The 18,719-nt window shown below is 33.6% G+C and overlaps 2 protein-coding genes across 7 annotated transcripts; one reads left to right on the forward strand and one right to left on the reverse strand.

Moving 5' to 3' along the window:
* Nucleotides 1-2,342: 2,342 nt before the first annotated feature.
* LOC131945210 (3-oxoacyl-[acyl-carrier-protein] synthase, mitochondrial-like) lies at nucleotides 2,343-8,597 on the forward strand. 6 transcript variants are annotated; one of them, XM_059306250.1, is made up of 5 exons: nucleotides 2,343-2,448; nucleotides 4,263-4,446; nucleotides 5,386-5,583; nucleotides 6,133-6,290; nucleotides 6,545-8,597. In XM_059306250.1, exons 2-5 carry the CDS (start codon nucleotides 4,308-4,310, stop codon nucleotides 7,340-7,342), a joined length of 1,293 nt encoding a protein of 430 aa, XP_059162233.1. In that variant the 5' UTR covers nucleotides 2,343-2,448; nucleotides 4,263-4,307; the 3' UTR covers nucleotides 7,343-8,597. The 6 variants fall into 6 exon arrangements, with proteins under 6 accessions (XP_059162233.1, XP_059162254.1, XP_059162224.1 ...); XM_059306271.1 differs by having other exon boundaries at nucleotides 2,435-2,456; XM_059306241.1 differs by lacking the exon at nucleotides 2,343-2,448 and adding an exon at nucleotides 2,801-3,147.
* A 1,017-nt stretch (nucleotides 8,598-9,614) lies between these two features.
* LOC131945242 (glyoxalase domain-containing protein 4) lies at nucleotides 9,615-16,147 on the reverse strand. The gene is made up of 10 exons (XM_059306290.1): nucleotides 15,865-16,147; nucleotides 14,985-15,034; nucleotides 14,722-14,842; nucleotides 12,278-12,416; nucleotides 11,558-11,608; nucleotides 11,143-11,222; nucleotides 10,375-10,461; nucleotides 10,120-10,233; nucleotides 9,918-10,004; nucleotides 9,615-9,754 (listed from the first exon to the last, which is right to left on the reverse strand). The coding sequence occupies exons 1-10, from the start codon at nucleotides 15,958-15,960 to the stop codon at nucleotides 9,689-9,691; spliced, it is 891 nt and encodes a 296-aa protein (XP_059162273.1). The 5' UTR covers nucleotides 15,961-16,147; the 3' UTR covers nucleotides 9,615-9,688.
* Between the last annotated feature and the right edge of the window lie 2,572 nt (nucleotides 16,148-18,719).

The raw sequence follows: 18,719 nt of genomic DNA on the forward strand, positions 1-18,719 counted from the left end.
ATGTCGTTGCCCTTATGAGAAGAAGTACGTCTTGGCAACAGTCGAAGGCACAGCCCACTTCTACTAATTATAAACGCATCCTGTTTTAACTGATCAGTTAGCTGATCTAATGTTTTATTAATAGTCCTGTAGACTTCGTTCTGCCTCCTCTCGTGTGATGCTGATCCATGCATAGCAATGTTTATGATAGTTTTCAATAAAGAAGATTGATCTTCTTCAATCCTTGGCCTGCCAGAATTAGATCTAACATTCAAAGTGGCGCGTAGCCCCGGATTCTCTTCAAACAAAGCATTCAGTTTTCTTTTCTTTTCATTTAGAGCTTTCTGAGATTTTATTTGATCAGATATCTTCCTCTTTAGCTTTGTTTCCAAATCATTCTTTTTCTGTTTCTTTTTTAAGCTCCATTTTTCTGTTCTTGCGTTAACATTCCGCGAGTTTGTCGCTCATACAAGCCGACTAGATCAGAATTCAGAATCTCAATCTCTGATTGTAAGTTTATCTGGACTGTAGCCTGCTTAGATGTTGATAGTTTGCTGGTAGAGGGTTTGAAATCACTGACTTCATGAGCATCGTTCACTTTTTCATCTGACTTCAGTGACTTATTAGTATTAGGTATTTCTTTTGCCAAATCATAGGGTGTTTTCTTATTTGCATGTGTAGATACGGATGTTTGTTTGACCCAAAACGTCAAAAGTGAGCCTTTTTAGCGGCAGCAATTGCTTTTAGCTCCTACAGCCAGACCTCCGCTTTCAAGTGCAGATCTACATCACTTTTTAGTTGAATCCACTTTTCAACGACTTCTTCTTGGCAAATCTTTTTACTCTTTTTAGGATATGCCAGCACGTAGGCATCAAAAATACACTGGAACATTTTATTTCTATCCATGATTAACAGTCGATTTTTAAGCAGAATTTATGAGATTATTAGATCTACCTTTCAATTGAAAAGCCTCACACAGACAAAGTTGATTCAGCGAGACACGTGTAGGCCTATTTGGTTTTATTGAATAAACACGCACCACAAGCTGACCCTACACATATCCGTTTTTTTTTTTGCCGCACCTACAAAAATCACGAGGTTTCGACCTTGGAACTAATCGTACAAGTTATTTTTCCTCTGGATCGTTCAACAAGCATGAGCTACCGACATGAACACCATGATGTAAGGGATACAAGGCGTGTCATCAAGGGCAAGAGTCGCAGCCCTAAGTGTGAACATAAGTTCTGTAAATACTTTTTAAATAAAATATTCGGGAAACAGGGTTTCTTCTTCTTCTTCTTCTTCTTCTTCTTCTTCGTTCTTAATTTTTAGTGTTGGGATGGATCGAGCCTTATCTACCACTACCAGAGGGTTCGAACTCGAGACTTTTTCGAATTTATCAACCATCAACTTTAGCCGACTCGACCACGCCTCCATCACAATTAAGGAAACGTTTCAACTGGTTATGCGCAATTGAGGCCATTGACTCCGATTTCAGCCTGCTTTTCTTTTTGGATTTGATTCCATAGCCTTTATCCGACCAAGAACTAACTACAAGGCAGCAGTTGTTTGATTTTGGAGTTGTCTCTCCTAGAAGAGTGGCTGTCCCCAGCTAACGAGCCTCATCTGCTCGAGACTTTTCGGTTTAGCAACCATGAGCTTTACCGACTCGACCACACCGACCCCAAACAGGGTTTCAAAGAATAGCAAGCATTACACTGATACCCCTACCTTACTCTCACTAGTTGACATGCTTCCGACCTTTAGTCAAATAGCACCATTGACAATTTGGAAATACGACAGTCTACTACACAACTTACATCGTCAAATTATAGGGCAATTTAATTAGAAAACCGATATATTTCACAATCTTTTGACAACTTACACAATAGTATACATTTTGTTAGAAGTATCGCAACCAATGTAAAATTTTTTTTTAGTATTTAGTAAGTTTATTTTTCTAAAAACTAAACATAAAATGCATGTTAATCGATTCGTGGAATTAAGACGTCACACTCAGAGTTTCTTCCAGGCATCTCTTCGGGGGGAAAAATTCTACCGCCCCCCCCCCCCAAACGAAATGAAATTTATATAATTTATATAGAAAATATATACTTTTAACAGTGTCCGCCCCCCCCCCAAGAAAGTCTACCCCCCCCCCGAAAATTTCAAGTGCCCCCCCCCCCCGGAGAAAAAAGTCTGGAAGAAACACTGGTCACACTGTCTCTACCCCCCCCCCTCCCCCTCGTCACAAAAGTCTGACCCCCCTAGGCGTGTGACGTCATTTATGGACGACCCCCATACATAACTAAATATAGTACATTTCTAAATAGTAGATCTAGATCTAGTTAGTAGTAGACTCTACTTAACTAGCCTACATCTATCACGGATTCATTCATACACTGCACTGAGTGTACTCTGTGGTCGATGCCCTGACCCTAATGGCTAGCAGCTATGACGTATTAATAAGTAATTAAGTAATTATACTTTTAACTAATACTAATACTAATAGCAGTAATAGGCTTAGATCTAGCTTTAAAGATATTAGGTCAACCAATGATAAGCTTTATTTTAATTGTTGTAAAACCTTAGTTTAGCGTCGGAAATTATCGGGTAATGTTTGTTGAGTTTCGGTAACTAGAGTTACGGTAAACCATGGTTTATTTGACCATTGAAATATAAATAAATTGAAAGTCGATTGTAGTAAATTAATGTTTTAATTTTTAAAGAAAAATCGACAAAAGGAAACAAGAATAAATATAATAGTAGATTTAAATTAGTAGATCTAAAAATAAAAAAAAAACCAACATATATTAATATAAATATAAATAATGAAGTCAAATGTAATAATTTAATGTTTTTGGCTTGCAGCGGATTTGCGACCATTAATTAATTAGATCTAGATCTAGCTAGATATCTAGCTGCTAGACCAAGTAAAAAAAATCTAGATTACGAAAATAGTAAAAATGATTACAAAATGTAAAAATGATTACAAAAACAAATCTATCCAAATTTTAAACATTCTGTATAAGAATAAAAGATGACGCCAAATAAAGTATGGTTTACAGTACTTCCGTTGAATTCCGGAAGTGTGTGACAGACTTTGGCATTGTTTTGCTGTTTTTTACTGCTATACGATTCCGGAATAATAACCGACGCTAAACTAAGGTTTTACCCTATTATTAACTACTAATACTTGAGATTCTAGAAGATCTATCTCTATCCACAGTAGTATCTAGATTCTAGATCTAGAATCTAGTAGTAGAAAGTAGTAGAATCTAGATCTATTTGTATTTTGTATTAACTTCAAACACACCTTATGCCTTATGCCATTTTTGTTTTTGTAATTATGCTGTGTCACTGTATATTATTATAATTAGTATATACTATATAGGCCTAGATATAGATATATATATATATATATATATGAGAAAAATGGCCCCTTGAGGAAGGATACAACGGGCGCTAGGTTGATAGTGCTGTCTCTTTTCTCTAAACTAAAACCCCCCCCCACACACACACACACTCCAAAACATGTCTACCGTCCCATTCAACGAAATATAATTATATACTTTTTCCAGTGTCCGCCCCCTCCCCGAAAATTCTACCCCCCTCCGAAAATTTCAAGTACCCCCACCCCTCTCCGGGGAGGAAAAAGTCGTGAAAGAAACACTGGTCGCATTTGTAGATCATACAAACTAAAGGAAGAACCTGGGCGGGGCTTCGCCCCTACCGGAAGAGATGCATGAAAAAAACTGCACTCTAAACACTTTTTTTAGATTAGAAAAATTCCTCCCTCCGGGGAGGAAAAAGTCTGAAAGAAACACTGGTGTCGCGCTTAGCCACTACCCGAAGAATTGCATGAAACTCTGCACGCAAACCACTTTTTAGATTAGACACATTAATAAGGCGGTAATTTTATTATAGAGTATCTGACGACATTTCTTTAGAGTTGGGGGGGGGTGGCTTAGACGTTCATTCTCGAGGGTGGGGCTTCGCGTTCTTGTCAGATAGACAGATAGATAGATACATAGATAGACAGCGAAACTATTATTATATATATATATATATATATATATATATATATATATATATATATATATATATATACATATATATATATATATATAATAACAACGTATGTATGGGGGCATCTTTAATTATCTTAGAGTATTTTTACTTACAATTGCTATAAATCATAATGCTTTTAATGTCCATAAATAATTTATGCTATAAAAATACAACCCACAACAATAAACATACAAAAACATTCTGTTTCAAAGCTTCCCTTTTGATGTTGTAAAAAAAAAAACTGAATAAAGAACAGGATGGCAGTTTCTGTGAACAAAGGTCGAAGAGTAATTGTATCTGGAATGGGTATAGTTTCATGTTTAGGGCTTGGAACTCAGCATGTCTGGGAGCAGCTCATATCTGGTAAATCAGGAATCACACAAATCAGAGCTGAGGGTAAGTGAAGTTAAACAGATACTGGTCATTACAAATGTGTATTATTGATATTTTGTATAAGGTTACAAGTTGTATTGGTAGCACAATTTAATTTTTAGGGGCACCCACCATCATGAGCTCAACAAGGAGGGGCAAATGGTAGGGGAGGAGAAAAGACAGAAAAAGATGACTTCTGTAGAAGCTTGTAGGATGGGGAGGTGTCTGGTTCACATGTTAAACCAGTATTTCCCCTTTGTATAGAAGTATAGATTATTAAAACAACTATTTAATGGATGAATTGAAATGGCAGTCTTCATGTTTTGAAAACTTGTCAGCTCAACAAGTATTTAAACCACTGTTAATTAATTATTTTTGGTTTGATTTGGGAAGAAACTCAATAAAACATAACAAGCCCTCATCATAGATAAAATTTCTCAGCACATGCTACATCCTACTTCCAATAGTTGAATTGTATAAGATATTTCCGAAAAGAACCAATCACTGTATAAGTAATGCAATACTTATATATGAATTAGTATATTGTAAGTGGAGATATCTGTTCTATATTTGTGGATGTCTCGATCAAAAGAAGTGGGGATAGGGGGGGGGGGGGGGGGGGGGAATCCAAGTTAAAAACTTTTAAAATATCTACTCCACAACTTGGAATAAATGATTATTATAATCTTAAACTATAAATACTATAATTAAATGAAAAGTATTTATAGAAATATTTTTTTACAGACAGGGTAAGATTTTGGTGAAAAGTGACATATTGAGGGGATGTGGTTCTGGGAGTGGGACATCACCTTTGTGTTTTTTAAATTAAATAGTAATTTTTAAAATCTGCAAAAAAGAGCATGATATAATTTATTGACAAGCTTTCAGTACTTTCATCTGTTTGTTGGTATTTTATTTTCAAGTTTACAATTAATTTTTAGTTTTTGCTTTTTGTTAATTCAGGTTTTGAACAGATTCCAAGTAAAGTAGCAGGTCTTGTTCCTTGGGGACCAAGTCAAACTGAATTCAGTGATAATCTAGTTCCAAAGATTGATGGGAGAGCTATAACTAAGATGACAAAATATTGTCTTGCAGCTTCTGAAGAGGCTTTAACAATGGCTAACTGGAAACCAGAGTCTGAATGGGATAAAGAAAGAACAGGTCATCTAATGTTAGAAATATTAAATATTTATTTTGTTGGGCACTTATCATTTCAAATTTGGATGTAGATTGCTTAAAGTTGGCCATAACATTACAACCACAGCTTTATAAAAAAAAAGCAGAAAGAAAGCAGATTTAACCTTTTAAACTATAAGTTAAGTGGATGTATTAAATAAAGTAGTTAACTGCTATGTGAAAGAATATAGAAACATGAGTGTGGCAAAAATCACTCTTCCATAGAGGTGAGATAGAGGTGGTATGTGGATGACACTAGCATACAGAGACATAGACTATAGACACTAAGTAAAAAACTGTTTTTGTGGGAAAGTAAGATTCTTATTCATACTATTGTGAAAACCTCTGGAAACAGCAGTGAAAGTATTTTTTTAGCTATTCGTTGGTTATAAATATTTAATCTGTGATAAAACATGTTATTGTGATAACTCTTTATCTTTCCATTTTATGATGTTCTGCATCCTACTTTAAAATTCTTTGTTTAATTAAGTTTATGGTTAAAAATAATTTTTTGTATGTCCATCACTGTTGAAGGGGTGTGTATTGGCACTGGTATGATCCCTCTTGAGGAAGTTGTACTTGCTGGTGAATTATTACATACATCAAACTACAGAAAAATATCACCCTGGTTTATTCCTAGAATCCTAGTCAACATGGCTGCTGGACATGTCAGCATAATGTATGGCTTTAAGGTATATATCTGGTAAAAGAAAGTTGATAATACATCTGATTTTCACATATACGCTCCTTTCATTTTACTACTAATTTTGAAAATTAATTTACATGTATAAGTTATTTAGTGCAAGACTAACAAAATTAATAGTGCTTCCTGATTAAATAAAAATTTAAATAGTGTAAATGTTTTGATGTGGATGTTCTACCAATTAAATACAGTTATTCATTTATTAATGAAATTTAAAAAATGTATTTAAACTTTTTTTCTCAGGGACCAAATCATGCTGTATCAACCGCTTGCACCACCGGGCTTCATGCTGTTGGGGATGCAACAAGATTTATACAGAACGGAGATGCTGATGTTATTATTGCAGGAGGCTGTGAGGCTTCAGTTACTCCCCTTGGAATGGCTGGCTTTTCAAGAATGCGAGCATTAAGTACTAATTTTAATTCCATTCCAGAGCAAGCTTCGAGGCCTTTTGATAAAGATCGAGATGGATTTGTTATGTCAGAAGGAGCAGGAATTCTGGTATTAGAAGAGTTAGAGCATGCAAAAAAAAGAAATGCTAAAATATATGCTGAAGTTTTAGGTTATGGATTATCAGGTGATGCAAATCATATAACTGCTCCAAATGAAGATGGTGATGGTGCTAAGCGTTGTATGCAAGCTGCTCTTAGAAATGCAAATATTGATTTCTCTCTTGTAGGCTATATTAATGCACATGCCACATCTACTCCTTTGGGAGATTCTGCTGAGAGTAAAGCGATTCTGTCTTTGTTTAAAGATCACGCTAAACAAATTTTAGTCTCATCAACTAAAGGGGCAACTGGTCATCTTTTGGGTGCTGCAGGAAGTATGGAGTCAATATTTACTGCATTAGCAGTGAATAAAGGAGTAGCTCCTCCCACTGCCAACCTCAAAACACCAATGACAGGATGTGATTTGAATTATGTTTCCTGTTCTGAAGCACCTTGGATTAATGAAAGTTCCCCTAGAATTGCATTGACTAATTCTTTTGGATTTGGAGGTACTAACGCAACAGTATGTTTTTCAGAGTATTTGTCTTAAAAACCCAAACTAGAAATGTATTGTTTTGAATGTATGGGGTAGATTCTCATGAACTGGACCACAGATTAACCTCGATGCTTATTTAGCAGAATACCAGAGGTTAGAGTCATCATCTCAGTTAAAGAACTGAAACAAATAACTACTACCCAGTGGCAGTTCAAGGGAATTCAGTTTAATTGGACAAATAAAACATCACAAGTTGTGTCCATGCAAAGTCAGTGGCATTGTCTGCTCTGCCAATTATACTGTGAGTTGTTCTGTAGATTTTCTTTGTCAATTGCTTTGTGGTTGAACTATGTTCATAGACAGTAGTTATTGGGTGAATGTTTGCTGTAGTGCTGCCAATTAAGGGCTAATGACATTTTCTAATTAAAGTAATTGTTATTTGTTGTAGCATGTGCCTACTTTTAAAATGGATCCTGTTTATGACAAACGTGATATACATTTATTGTGTTAATAATGGTGATAAATGACATTAAATTTGTACATTTTTATAAATAATAGTGATGTTTTTCTCTCTCAGATAAATGTAGAATTAAAAATGTGTAGCTGACTTAAAATATTCAAGTTCAAGGCAAAAACACTTTAGTTAGTTTAGTCCTCTTAACTCCTTGTGGTGTGGAGGTCCTTAATCTTCTACTTTGATCTCCAGCTGTGCCAAACATTCCTGCAGTCATTAGTTTTTCTACAGCTTTTTTTGGGCTTTATAAGTTTATAAGCATTCTAAAATTAAAATTGTGATGGTGTGAAATGGAGATGCCTAAATAGGTTGCTGTATTTGTTTAATAATTTTATTTCTTACTCTAGCTTCATCTAGCAAGCCACCATTTCTTATTGTGGTCAGGTTTTTAAATGCAAGGATAAGAATTTCAATATTCATCCAAATCATGCTGTTTTGTCTGTATGAAGTTTATGCATATTATGAACTAATTTTAGATTAGTTTGATTAAATGTTGTACAACTTGTTGTGATAGTTTATTTCATACTTGGAAAGCTATGTGCATTAGTCCAATTCATATTGGAAATAATATGGATTAAAATTTAAAACATTCTTTTTTGCATTACTGTGTACACCAGAAGTTTTGCTAAGCAATTACTATTTATATTTTATTTCCATGATGAAAATCAAAGCATGGTGTTTGATGTGTTTTGTCAGGGTATTTGTGCGAAAGATATGACACAATGAAAGGCAGTGATGTTTTGCATAACTGGTTGTTATGGTATGAAAGCTGGGGTGTTGGGCTAGATAACCAATATTTTACTGCAAATGTAAATAAATGTAATTTAACTTTGTCCTGGGAATCAATTAAAATTTGCAGAATATGTGTGCTCATGTTAGATTAAAAGTAAAAATTGAAAGAAAAAAAGAAAGACGCTTAGACTTAAGAGTAAAGAGCCATCAGACAAAATGTCTTGGACCTCACAGAAAAAAGATAACACAAAACATAACAAAACCAACCTTTCTTTTTGTGTTTTAATTTAAATATTTAATTTTTTACAAATTTGTAACAAATGTTTGACTAGCCCCATCAAGGTAGTAAACTAAAAGAAATGCAGTAGAATAAAGAAAAATACTCTTAAAAAAAACATTCCCGAAATAAGTTTTCCTTTTTTATTATATTTATATTTTAGGTGCAAAAACTCTAGCGAATACCACTTTTTACAACAGCTTACCAATAAATACACCTGCATTTCATTTATTGTCTGTTTCAAAACAAAATTTAAGGCTGCGGATATTTTATTTAGAAAAAGTTTTGTTAATTAAAAATATAGGTGGCCAGAGCTGAGAAATGTTCACTAGTTTAAAACGACTAACCAAATTAACAACTTAAGGTTACTCTAGGAGTAGGACACATAATGTGTAATTTCCACTTTGAAAACAAAAAAATAAAAAGTTTGTGAGATAAACTATAAAATTTTAAAAATAAATATGCAAGTGAATAGAGACTTTTTTTAAAAAAGATAATCAAATACAATTTTGTGTGCAATATTCATTGCATGGTATAGTATAAACATAAACTTTAAGTGATTTTAAGGTTGTATCCACTTCCTAGCCACACTGATATTAAATTTGTCAATCTTAGGTTTAACATATGCCTAGATCATATTTGACTGATCACTTTTTGTTTAGGCAAATCTTTGAGACTGTTCACAAAGTATCCCATGATTCAATGCATTAATTTATTAAATGTGTATTCAACATCAAGGCATGTTAAGCTATTTTTCATATTTAACTTTTTCAAATGGTCTCAGTGATGCAACTGAAAAAGACAAAATACACCAATACCATGAATTTATAACAAAGTACACATTTTACTGTCTGTAAATCTAGATCATCTTAGGATTTTAAGCAGCAACTTTTGTTTTTCCTTTCTTGGCAAACCAATCATCACTTTTATCTGCTGTTATTGCCTTGGAATTGATATAGAATAAATAAAATGTGTTAGAAATTTAACAGAAACATTACATTTACTTGAAAAAAGGTCTGATGTTTTTGCTCATTAACTAATAATTTATTTATTCTACTTAAAAAAGGTGTTGAAAGAAATTTGAAGCTTTAGTTTAATTAGCTTACCTCATCTAGCAATGTGTTGGCATTTTTATCTGCTTTTGACAATTCACGGAATGCTTCATCTCCAACATAACATATTTCATGCCCATCCTAAATTTCAAGAAACAACAAAAAATAACGATTTCATAAGCAGGTTTATAAAAATAAAAAGCTTTAAGCAAGTACCTATTTTAATATAGTAAAAAAAAAGATGTTAAGTTCTTACCGGGTCTGCTATTATAACAACTTGCACAGTCGCTTTTCCTGGTGTATCTAAGCTAACAAGTGGTGTTAAGATAGTTTGGTGTTCAGATTTCATTAAATTTTCTAAAGCAGGGAGCTTTGAAAGACAAAAGAGAAATTGCTTATAAAAATGCTATTAACAGAAATTGAAAATATTTATCTTAGTTTGATGAAATGGAATAAGATTTGTCTAGATGGCAATGGCATGGTTTCTTAAAATATACCATTGATAAATTACCTCTACACTTGGACATGAAAATGCTATTCTTCCAAAAGCCGTTCCGTGATCCACTGGTTTTTCAATATCAACAAGCTCAAGCTTACACTAAAATGAGTCAGAATTAAAACTTTAGACATTTCTGATCTAGAGCACTTAGCGTATTCTTAAAACTAGATGTAAATATGTAATAAAGATTTCACTGAGTACACACTCAGTCTCATTTTAAAAAGATGATTATTGTTTTTGTTTAACAATGCGTGGTGGCCTTCTCAAGTGACCTATATTGTTGGTTGGTAATATCTGCCAGATAATGAAATGTCAGCTTTAATTTCACCAATTTTGTTCACATTTGTGTCAATGTGTTCTACTGTATCTATTTTAACTTGATATTTAAAATAAAATGCATAATAATTAGCTTTTATGTAATAATGCAGTAAAAAGGAGAAAAATTATGTTCTTTAAATATATAATTATGAACTACTATTTAAATAACCTAAAAGAAAAGGGTGGGTCACTTCATAATACTTCATTATGTATTGAATACATTTACTAGAATTTAGGAAGCAATCCACTGTTTACTTAGCTGGATAACTTCTCATTATTTCACTAAATTCAGCCACCAGGCAACATTACAATATTTTACTAAAGAAAGCTGGCATTTAAGCCAGTAAGATATCATTTTAAGACTGTATATATATAGATAAAAATATACAACTGTTTTGACTACAGACACAGATAAAATTCATAACACAAATAGTGAAATATGTAGAAAACACAATGCACTACCTGGTCATCAGCATAACCAAGAATAGCAGATTTAGCTTGTTGATCAAAGATTTTCATTCCACAAAGCCTCACCCAGAAATCTAAGTAATTATAAATATTTTATTTTCCTTTCAATTTTGCTAATTCTATCATGTATTAGTAATAAAGTTTATTTTTTGTTTAATAAAATATTACGCTACATATACTTCTTTAACTTACTTTAAGTGATTGAATTTAAAACTGTCATTGCAATTGCAAATAAAAAGTTTCTGTACTTTATTTTTTTTGTTTTTGTAAATGGATATCATATAAAGAGATATAATTTAAATCTCCAATAAATAACTACCATAAGCTTCACAATTAAAATTTATACTTTTATATCATGTTTATATTAACTATTCATTGTCACAAAACATAATTATTTTCTGAATGTTACCGATAGATTTAAGCAGATTGGATGAGGCAAGTGTAACAATCTGGACAGGATCTGAGGATTGATAGAGTGTAATGGTTTACAAATATCATTTTAATAACAATAATTTGAAGAAAATATGTACTTTTTAACGGATTATAACTTGTTTTTTAAGGGATGGTATAGTCAAATAATAGAGTGTAAGTGTAAGACTTATTAGTTACTAGGCTGAAGACTAGGAACTCAAGAGTTAAACCGGCTATGATGAGTATAGTATTTGCTATTGCACTAGGAGTTGAACAACAAACCTTTATGTGGAATTTATAAAAAAAAAAGCTGATGTACATTTTTCATGTCCCCAATAGCCTACGGACTGTTATGTGTTCCTATTAATTACCATTATTATGTACTATTTTTGCAAACGGCCCAACAGCTTGTTTAATGCTCTTATGTCAAAAACCGGAATACCTAATTTGTTCGTAAATCTCAAACAGTTAAAAAAGTTGGGATCATTAAAAGGTTTAACCTGTAAAAGTACTTGAATAATCTCAACATGAATATTTATGTATAGAGTAAGTTAAACCAATTTTTTTTCAAGAGTAAAAAAAAAGCAAAATCATTACATTTTTATTTATGGTCAGCATAAATAATTTAGTAGCCATACATAATTCATATTTTGTGACAAATGATAATAAAATAACTTTTTTTCTTCTGAATACTGTAATAATTAAAATATTTCACTACCTCCTTGTACAGATTTTTCAAGGACTTTAAAAACATAGCCATCAGGAGATGATATTACACAAGCTCCATTTTCCTCAGTAATTTTATCACTTGTGCCCTTAGCTCTTTCAAAAACAGATTTTGATGACACTGTGATACCCTATAAAGTAAAAACAATTATACCCTTTTGTTAAGCCAGCAGCAGAGAGAGACAATTCTTCAGTAAAACTAGTAATGATTACACAATTCCTGTAGCTTTTTTATTCTTTATAATAGCTTTATAATAACTTTTTACATTCATTTTTACTTTCTTGTATAGAGGAAGTATTGTAATCGTGCAAAAGAAATCAAAATCGCCATTCGTCGAAATTTTCACAAATCTCTAAGTTTTAAACCTCCCTGAGTCAGAAAAACTTTTGCAATTTAGTCTGTGTGTAAGTGTGTATTTCTGTGAACATGGTAACTTGAGTATCTGTATAGCTAGGTACTTATATCATGTTTGGAACACGAAAATAAATATTAAACAGCAAAAAAAGGGTTAAAAACTATTTTGGTTGTCATGGAAACCCAAAAAAACCTCAGCCATTTTCCATTTTTCGGTACTTTTAAAAATGCTAAGGTTTTTTTACTTATGCACCTATAGCAATCAAATTTAAACTGCTTATATTGCTTATATGTCATGACATCTTTTGGAATCGGACACGTTTTTTTTTGTAAAAAATCAGATCAATTCCGCTTTTGGTAGGACAGTAGGCATGTCTGTCAGTTTCTGGATGTATTTCAGTTTCTGCTTTTTAGTTTTATTTCAGGTTACACATCTTTTCAAGCTAAATTTTTATTCCAAGTTAAATGTCCGGATTAAGTTAAAATGCCAGTTCCAAATAAAGTTCTGTTTCTGTTAAATTTTTGTACCTGTTAAGGTTCTAAATCTCCATATCCAGCTAAATTAACGGATCCTGTAAATATCCAATTCCGGATAAAGTACAGTTTTCAATGAAATTTCATATCTTCCTACATTTCCTATTCATCCGGTAAAATTTGAGGATCTGGTTAAAATACTAGTTCTGGATACAAAATTTTTATCAATTACATTTTTATCGTTACTGGTCAAATTTCAGGTTGTGGTGGGGATTTTTATTTTGGTTTAGAGAAAATGACAACACACTATCAACCTGGCGTATTTCTCCCTCAACGGGAAACTTATCTAGTTGAAATATATTTAGCAGGCTCCTGATTGTGCAAAAATGATACAATAACTGGTTTCTAGCCAAAATGGTATGAGCATAATAGATGTGAACATCTATATACATAAAGCAAAGTTGTCGGGTGCCCGACAGGGCACTTCCTGGCGCCGGAGGCGCTTCAAATTTGGCATGAGTCTGCCTTGGGGCAATAGAACACGAGAGACGGTGCCGGTTAGCCAACAAGTCCACGTAGAGGGGGACAAAACTGACCTCGACTGACCAGCGCCTTATATTGGCTCTGTTACGAAAAAACTTTCGTCCAACGACCCCCTTGAAATTTTCTGAGGTGGTAGGAGAACGCCTTGGGGTGTCACAAAAAACTCGCCATGTCCGGGAAAAAAATCGGGAAATGGGTATAAACTGACCAGTCGTATTTCCCTATATAATCTTTGTATTTTATGGGGAAAACAGAGGGTAATTTCAACAAAGATTTCAGGGTACTTACTCTTTGTATATCTGGCTAGTTTTTTGCATACACCTCTATTATGAATAGGCCGTATGGAAAAACTGTTGGTCAAACTAAAAGCCCTCATAAGAGGGCTAAAAAGTGACCACGAGTGAAATTCTCATTATATGAGATTTGGTCATTTGGTCTATGAACAGGAGAGGTAACTTTTTAATGTGATAATTTTTAAATATTTTGTATACTCTTTTTAAGCAAAAAACAAAAATCATAAAGTATAGCATTGTTTTAAATAGATATTTTGTTATAAATTCAGTTTTGCATTGTTTGAAATTGTAAATATTAATTGCGAAAGTAATTCAAAATAATATTTGATTGATACTATTAAGAAAGCCCTTGCAGTTCTAATAACCTTGCGAGTAATAAGTTTGCGAATATTCCATCAATATTTAAGTGACATGAAATTACTCCACTGTACAAATTTAGGCCCTAAGCATTTAACATGACTAATTAATCATTCAATTTCTCAATTTTTTTGAAAACCTAAGCGAAGCTAGTCAGTATGCCTAGTTATGAAATAAGATGACTGGAAACAGAATGTATTAAGCTAACTACTAGCTAATTTTTATGTTTAAATGAACCATAAAGAAGTAAACAGATTTAGAACAGTCTACCCTGTAAACATGTAGGCCTATATGTTACAATGCACATAATACATAAACACAAATTTTTAAAAATTGTTTACTGGCCTTATATTTTTCAAATTACTATTTATATTGTATTATTCAATAAAACATGGATCAAAGTTAAAAACCAACCAGAAAATCATTTCCTAGCTTGTAACTGCCAATACCGTAGTTGTAAGTTAATTCAGCCACAAAATGATTATCTTCTGGTCCATATCCCACCATTGTTTTGCTCCATTTACCATCATAAGGACTTAACATAAAAATAATTAATGTTAAATATGAGATTTTTAAGTTTTGAAAAACGTTTCATGAGTAAAAAATATAAATACACAGCAGAAAATTTAAAGTGTAGCCTACTAATTATAACTTAAGTTGAATTTATTTTTACTTACCCATTACAAGCTGCTTTACATCCTTCTTCAAATTCTTCATGACGAAGAATCTTCAAAGTAATAAATTAATGAATAAAAATAACAGAGTAAAAACATTACTCACACAGTTACTGCTAAACAAATGATTAAGAGGAAACATTTGACCAACTACCATTTTTATACCCACTGTAACACATACTGAAGGTTAGTGCATGTGTGTGATTGATTTAGAGAATGGCAAGGAAATGAAATCCAAACAGCAAATTGTATACAACTTTATTAATCACCTTAATTAGTTAATGCAATTTAATCTTGGCAATGAGTGGGCAATTCAGAAGTGAAATATAAATTGTTTAAATGAAAATAACTTTCAAAAACCGTTGTATAACCTGCATTTAAGTTAGACCACGACCAACTCATCTGTTCAAGTGACGTTTTAACTAATAACGTTACTCAACCTAAAAAAACTTTACCTTAAATACAGGGGGTTAATATTGTATGCAAGTGCTTGAAAAATATAAAAATCATATCTGATGCACAATACAAGAAAAAATCAAATAAACATAAATCATAAAAGGTATAATTTTATTACAGGTTGTACGAGTGTGTAACGAACAATGCCAGGCCCTTATACTTATAGCGGCAGTGGCTGTAGGGACCCAGGTCCTAATAGCTGCCGGGGCTATTGGGACCCAGTTCCGAATAGATGCATCCAACAATAAAACATGAAACACATTTTTTTCGCAAACTGTGTCTCGCTGTTTATTCCGCACGCAGGTATGTCACGCATTTTCTTCTCGCAGTTTACTGCCTCGCTATTTAACTTTTCGCAATTTCCCAATACCCTATAATTTATACCTAAATCTATATTTTATACACAGATTCTAGATCTTGAACATACCTGCATTCCCAGCACATCTCTATAAAATCTGGCATTCTCTGTCCGATTTCCAACTTTAAATACGAAATGCAAAGCTCTTCGAGAACTAGATGTCATTTTATAAGTGTATATTTTAAATAGTCGACAAAATCTAGACACTAGATCTAGATATCTAGTTATTTTGCTTTTTAAAATCTGTACCAAAGTTGCTTCATTAACATCAAATCATCAAACGTTCAATATGTATTATGTTGGCATTCGCATGTTGAATGTTGTTATTGCTCTGTCCAGAGCCAAAGCAACGCCAGATAAAAAGTGATTTAAAAAGCCAAGTAGAAATAGTAAAATGTATAACAAAACATTTAATCAAAACAACGTACCAGACTAATCTGATATTGGTTCTTTATTCTTTATTTCTGTCAAAATTTTAATCTGAGTTACATTAACTCAACGTTGCAAAATATGCCTGAGGTAAACGTTTTGGTTGAGGATAGTAATAATTTATGTGTTAATCCATATATGCAGAGTTTCTTCCAGGCATCTCTTCGGGGGGGGGGGGGGGGGGGGGGCAAATGCCCCCCCCCCCCCCCCGGAGAAAAAAGTCTGGAAGAAACACTGCATGTATGGGGGGGGGGGGGAGGGGACAGGTAAAAAATTAAATACATTGAACATTGACTCTTTTGTGAGGCATCCGGCAACCGCAAATTTATAGCCTACGCATCGCTAAAAACTGTCCACCCCACCGCCACTAATCTGCAACCCCTCCCCTCTCAACCTGTCCTCACCTAAATTCTATCCATCCATGGTTACAATTGAGCCAATTTTTAAAAATAAAAGCCGTGGACAGTGTTTTTACAACAAGCTACGTCGAAAATTGTCAAGGTTTTTCTAGTTTTAACCGTAATCACAATTTGTTTGTTAATCTTATTTATCTCTAATCATTATGCCGCTACTTTAAGATTTTTGTGCGTCTGTCTCCTTGTCCTTTATGCATTAATACCAAAGTGATCCAATCGCCAAGAAACATTGGGAAGTCAGAATGATTCAGACAATCCTCTACTGACCTTGAAATTTCCTACCACAACCCCATACATGAGGAGCAGCGCCTCTTCCTTCGAAGAGAAGCCAGAAAGAAACACTGACTCATTAATTGTTTTTTTTTAATTTCGTTCTGAGAGAGGCCCCTTGACTGTAAGCGATTCGGTTTGCCACCCAGAGTTTTCCATGATCAACTTTTTACATTATCGTTATACGAAGTACAGAGAAAGTCTTGTAATCGTGCACACAAAAAAAAAAAAAAAAAAAAAAAAAAAAAAAAAAAAAAAAAATCGAGATTTTTACAAATCTTAACGTTTTACACCTCACTGATACGAAAAAACATGATTTTGCAATCTTGTCCGTATGTCTGTGTGTGTGTGTGTGTGTGTATAAACACGATAACTTGAGTACCGTTACAGCTAGGTTGATGACATTTCATAGATAAGTATTTTATCAAAATCGTAGATCCGTATCAACCTTTGAGCGATTTCCGATAACCGGAAGAGGTACTTTTTTCACTTTGAATTTTTCAAAAGCCTATAACTTGAGTACTATTTCAGATAGATGAATGAAATTTCACACGTAAGTAAAAGATCTACTAACCCTCTACCGTCTGTCAAATTTTGAGTAATTTCCGTTGACCGGAAGTAGTAATTTTCGCTATTTCCGATTTCTAATAAACGCTTGTAAATTTATAAAGTACATAATATTCCGCACTATTATGCACATTTTGTTTTGGCGTTCGCTTGGTGAGCAATTTTTTTTCTATGAGATTCTATTCTATTTTAAAAAGTTTTGTAATATAGTGAGACTTGTGAAGTCAAGGGAACTCACTCTTCTTGTATTAGTATTATATTTATACTGTTATCTTGAGTGATGTCCCTTACATGTATATATATCTTTGTCTCTCGTCACTTCCGTCCTCTCTCGTTATCGTCATGTAGTTGAAGGCCAATAAACGTTTTATATACAACCACATGCTTCTATCGTCAATCCATTACATCTGGCGACGACGATAAATAATCCACTTGAAAGAGCACCTACTTACTCAAAAAGAGGTTTGCTAGAGCATATTGGCTAAGTATTTCTAGAATAATGGCGCTGTATGGCCAAATAAAAGAATTTGATTCGAATGATGAAACCATTCATGATTATCTAGATAGGTTAAGCTTTTACCTTGAAGCTAACGACGTGACGATAGAAGCCAAAAAGAGAGCTGTTTTGTTAACAGTCATAGGGCCTCAACAATTTAGGCTATTAAAGGACTTATGCGCACCAGCTAGTCTAACTACCAAGAGCTTTAACGAGCTGAGCAAATTGCTAACAGACCACCATGCGCCTGTACCATTTAAGTTCCTATGTAGAGCTAGATTTGACGGTAGGACTCGTCAACCAAACGAGTCAATATCAGAATATGTTGCTGCTTTACGTCATTTAAGTGAATTTTGTGAATTCGGAGACACGCTGTCTGACAGACTATGTGAAAAGTTTGTGACAGGTGTAAACAGTCCTGATGTTCAAAGAAAGTTGCTGCTCGAGTCAGATCTAACATTGGAAAAAGCAATACAACTTGCAACTTCATTCCAGCAGTCATCCGATGCGGCGAGATCTCTAGCACCCTCAGGGATCCATGCAGTAAACAGCAGGTTAGTCAACAAACACCAACCCCATCAGAGCATTTCAACTTATGCTAAACAGCCTGCACGTTCAAATCCTAGATCTAAATCTAGTAATAATTATCAAAAATGTCATCGATGCAAAGGTCCCCATGCATCTCATCGATGCAAGTTCAAGTCAGCAACTTGTTATAAGTGCAGTAAGCAAGGTCACATTGCCAA

Source organism: Physella acuta, unplaced genomic scaffold, assembly GCF_028476545.2.
Source record: "Physella acuta isolate Inbredline_101_S28 unplaced genomic scaffold, ASM2847654v3 ptg000049l, whole genome shotgun sequence".
Taxonomy (NCBI): domain Eukaryota; kingdom Metazoa; phylum Mollusca; class Gastropoda; family Physidae; genus Physella; species Physella acuta.

What these genes read in the sequence shown, in the direction of transcription:
- LOC131945242 (XM_059306290.1), bottom strand. Translation starts at nt 15,960, where the DNA reads ATGACATCTAGTTCTCGAAGAGCTTTGCATTTCGTATTTAAAGTTGGA. An exon ending in TGAAAAATCTGTACAAGGAG is followed by an intron (nt 11,609 to 12,277) that starts GTAGTGAAATAT and finishes ATCAATCCTCAG; the next exon opens with ATCCTGTCCAGATTGTTACA. An exon ending in CAATCTGCTTAAATCTATCG is followed by an intron (nt 11,223 to 11,557) that starts GTAACATTCAGA and finishes ATAATTACTTAG; the next exon opens with ATTTCTGGGTGAGGCTTTGT.
- LOC131945210 (XM_059306250.1), top strand. Translation starts at nt 4,308, where the DNA reads ATGGCAGTTTCTGTGAACAAAGGTCGAAGAGTAATTGTATCTGGAATG. An exon ending in CACACAAATCAGAGCTGAGG is followed by an intron (nt 4,447 to 5,385) that starts GTAAGTGAAGTT and finishes TTGTTAATTCAG; the next exon opens with GTTTTGAACAGATTCCAAGT. An exon ending in GCATAATGTATGGCTTTAAG is followed by an intron (nt 6,291 to 6,544) that starts GTATATATCTGG and finishes TTTTTTTCTCAG; the next exon opens with GGACCAAATCATGCTGTATC.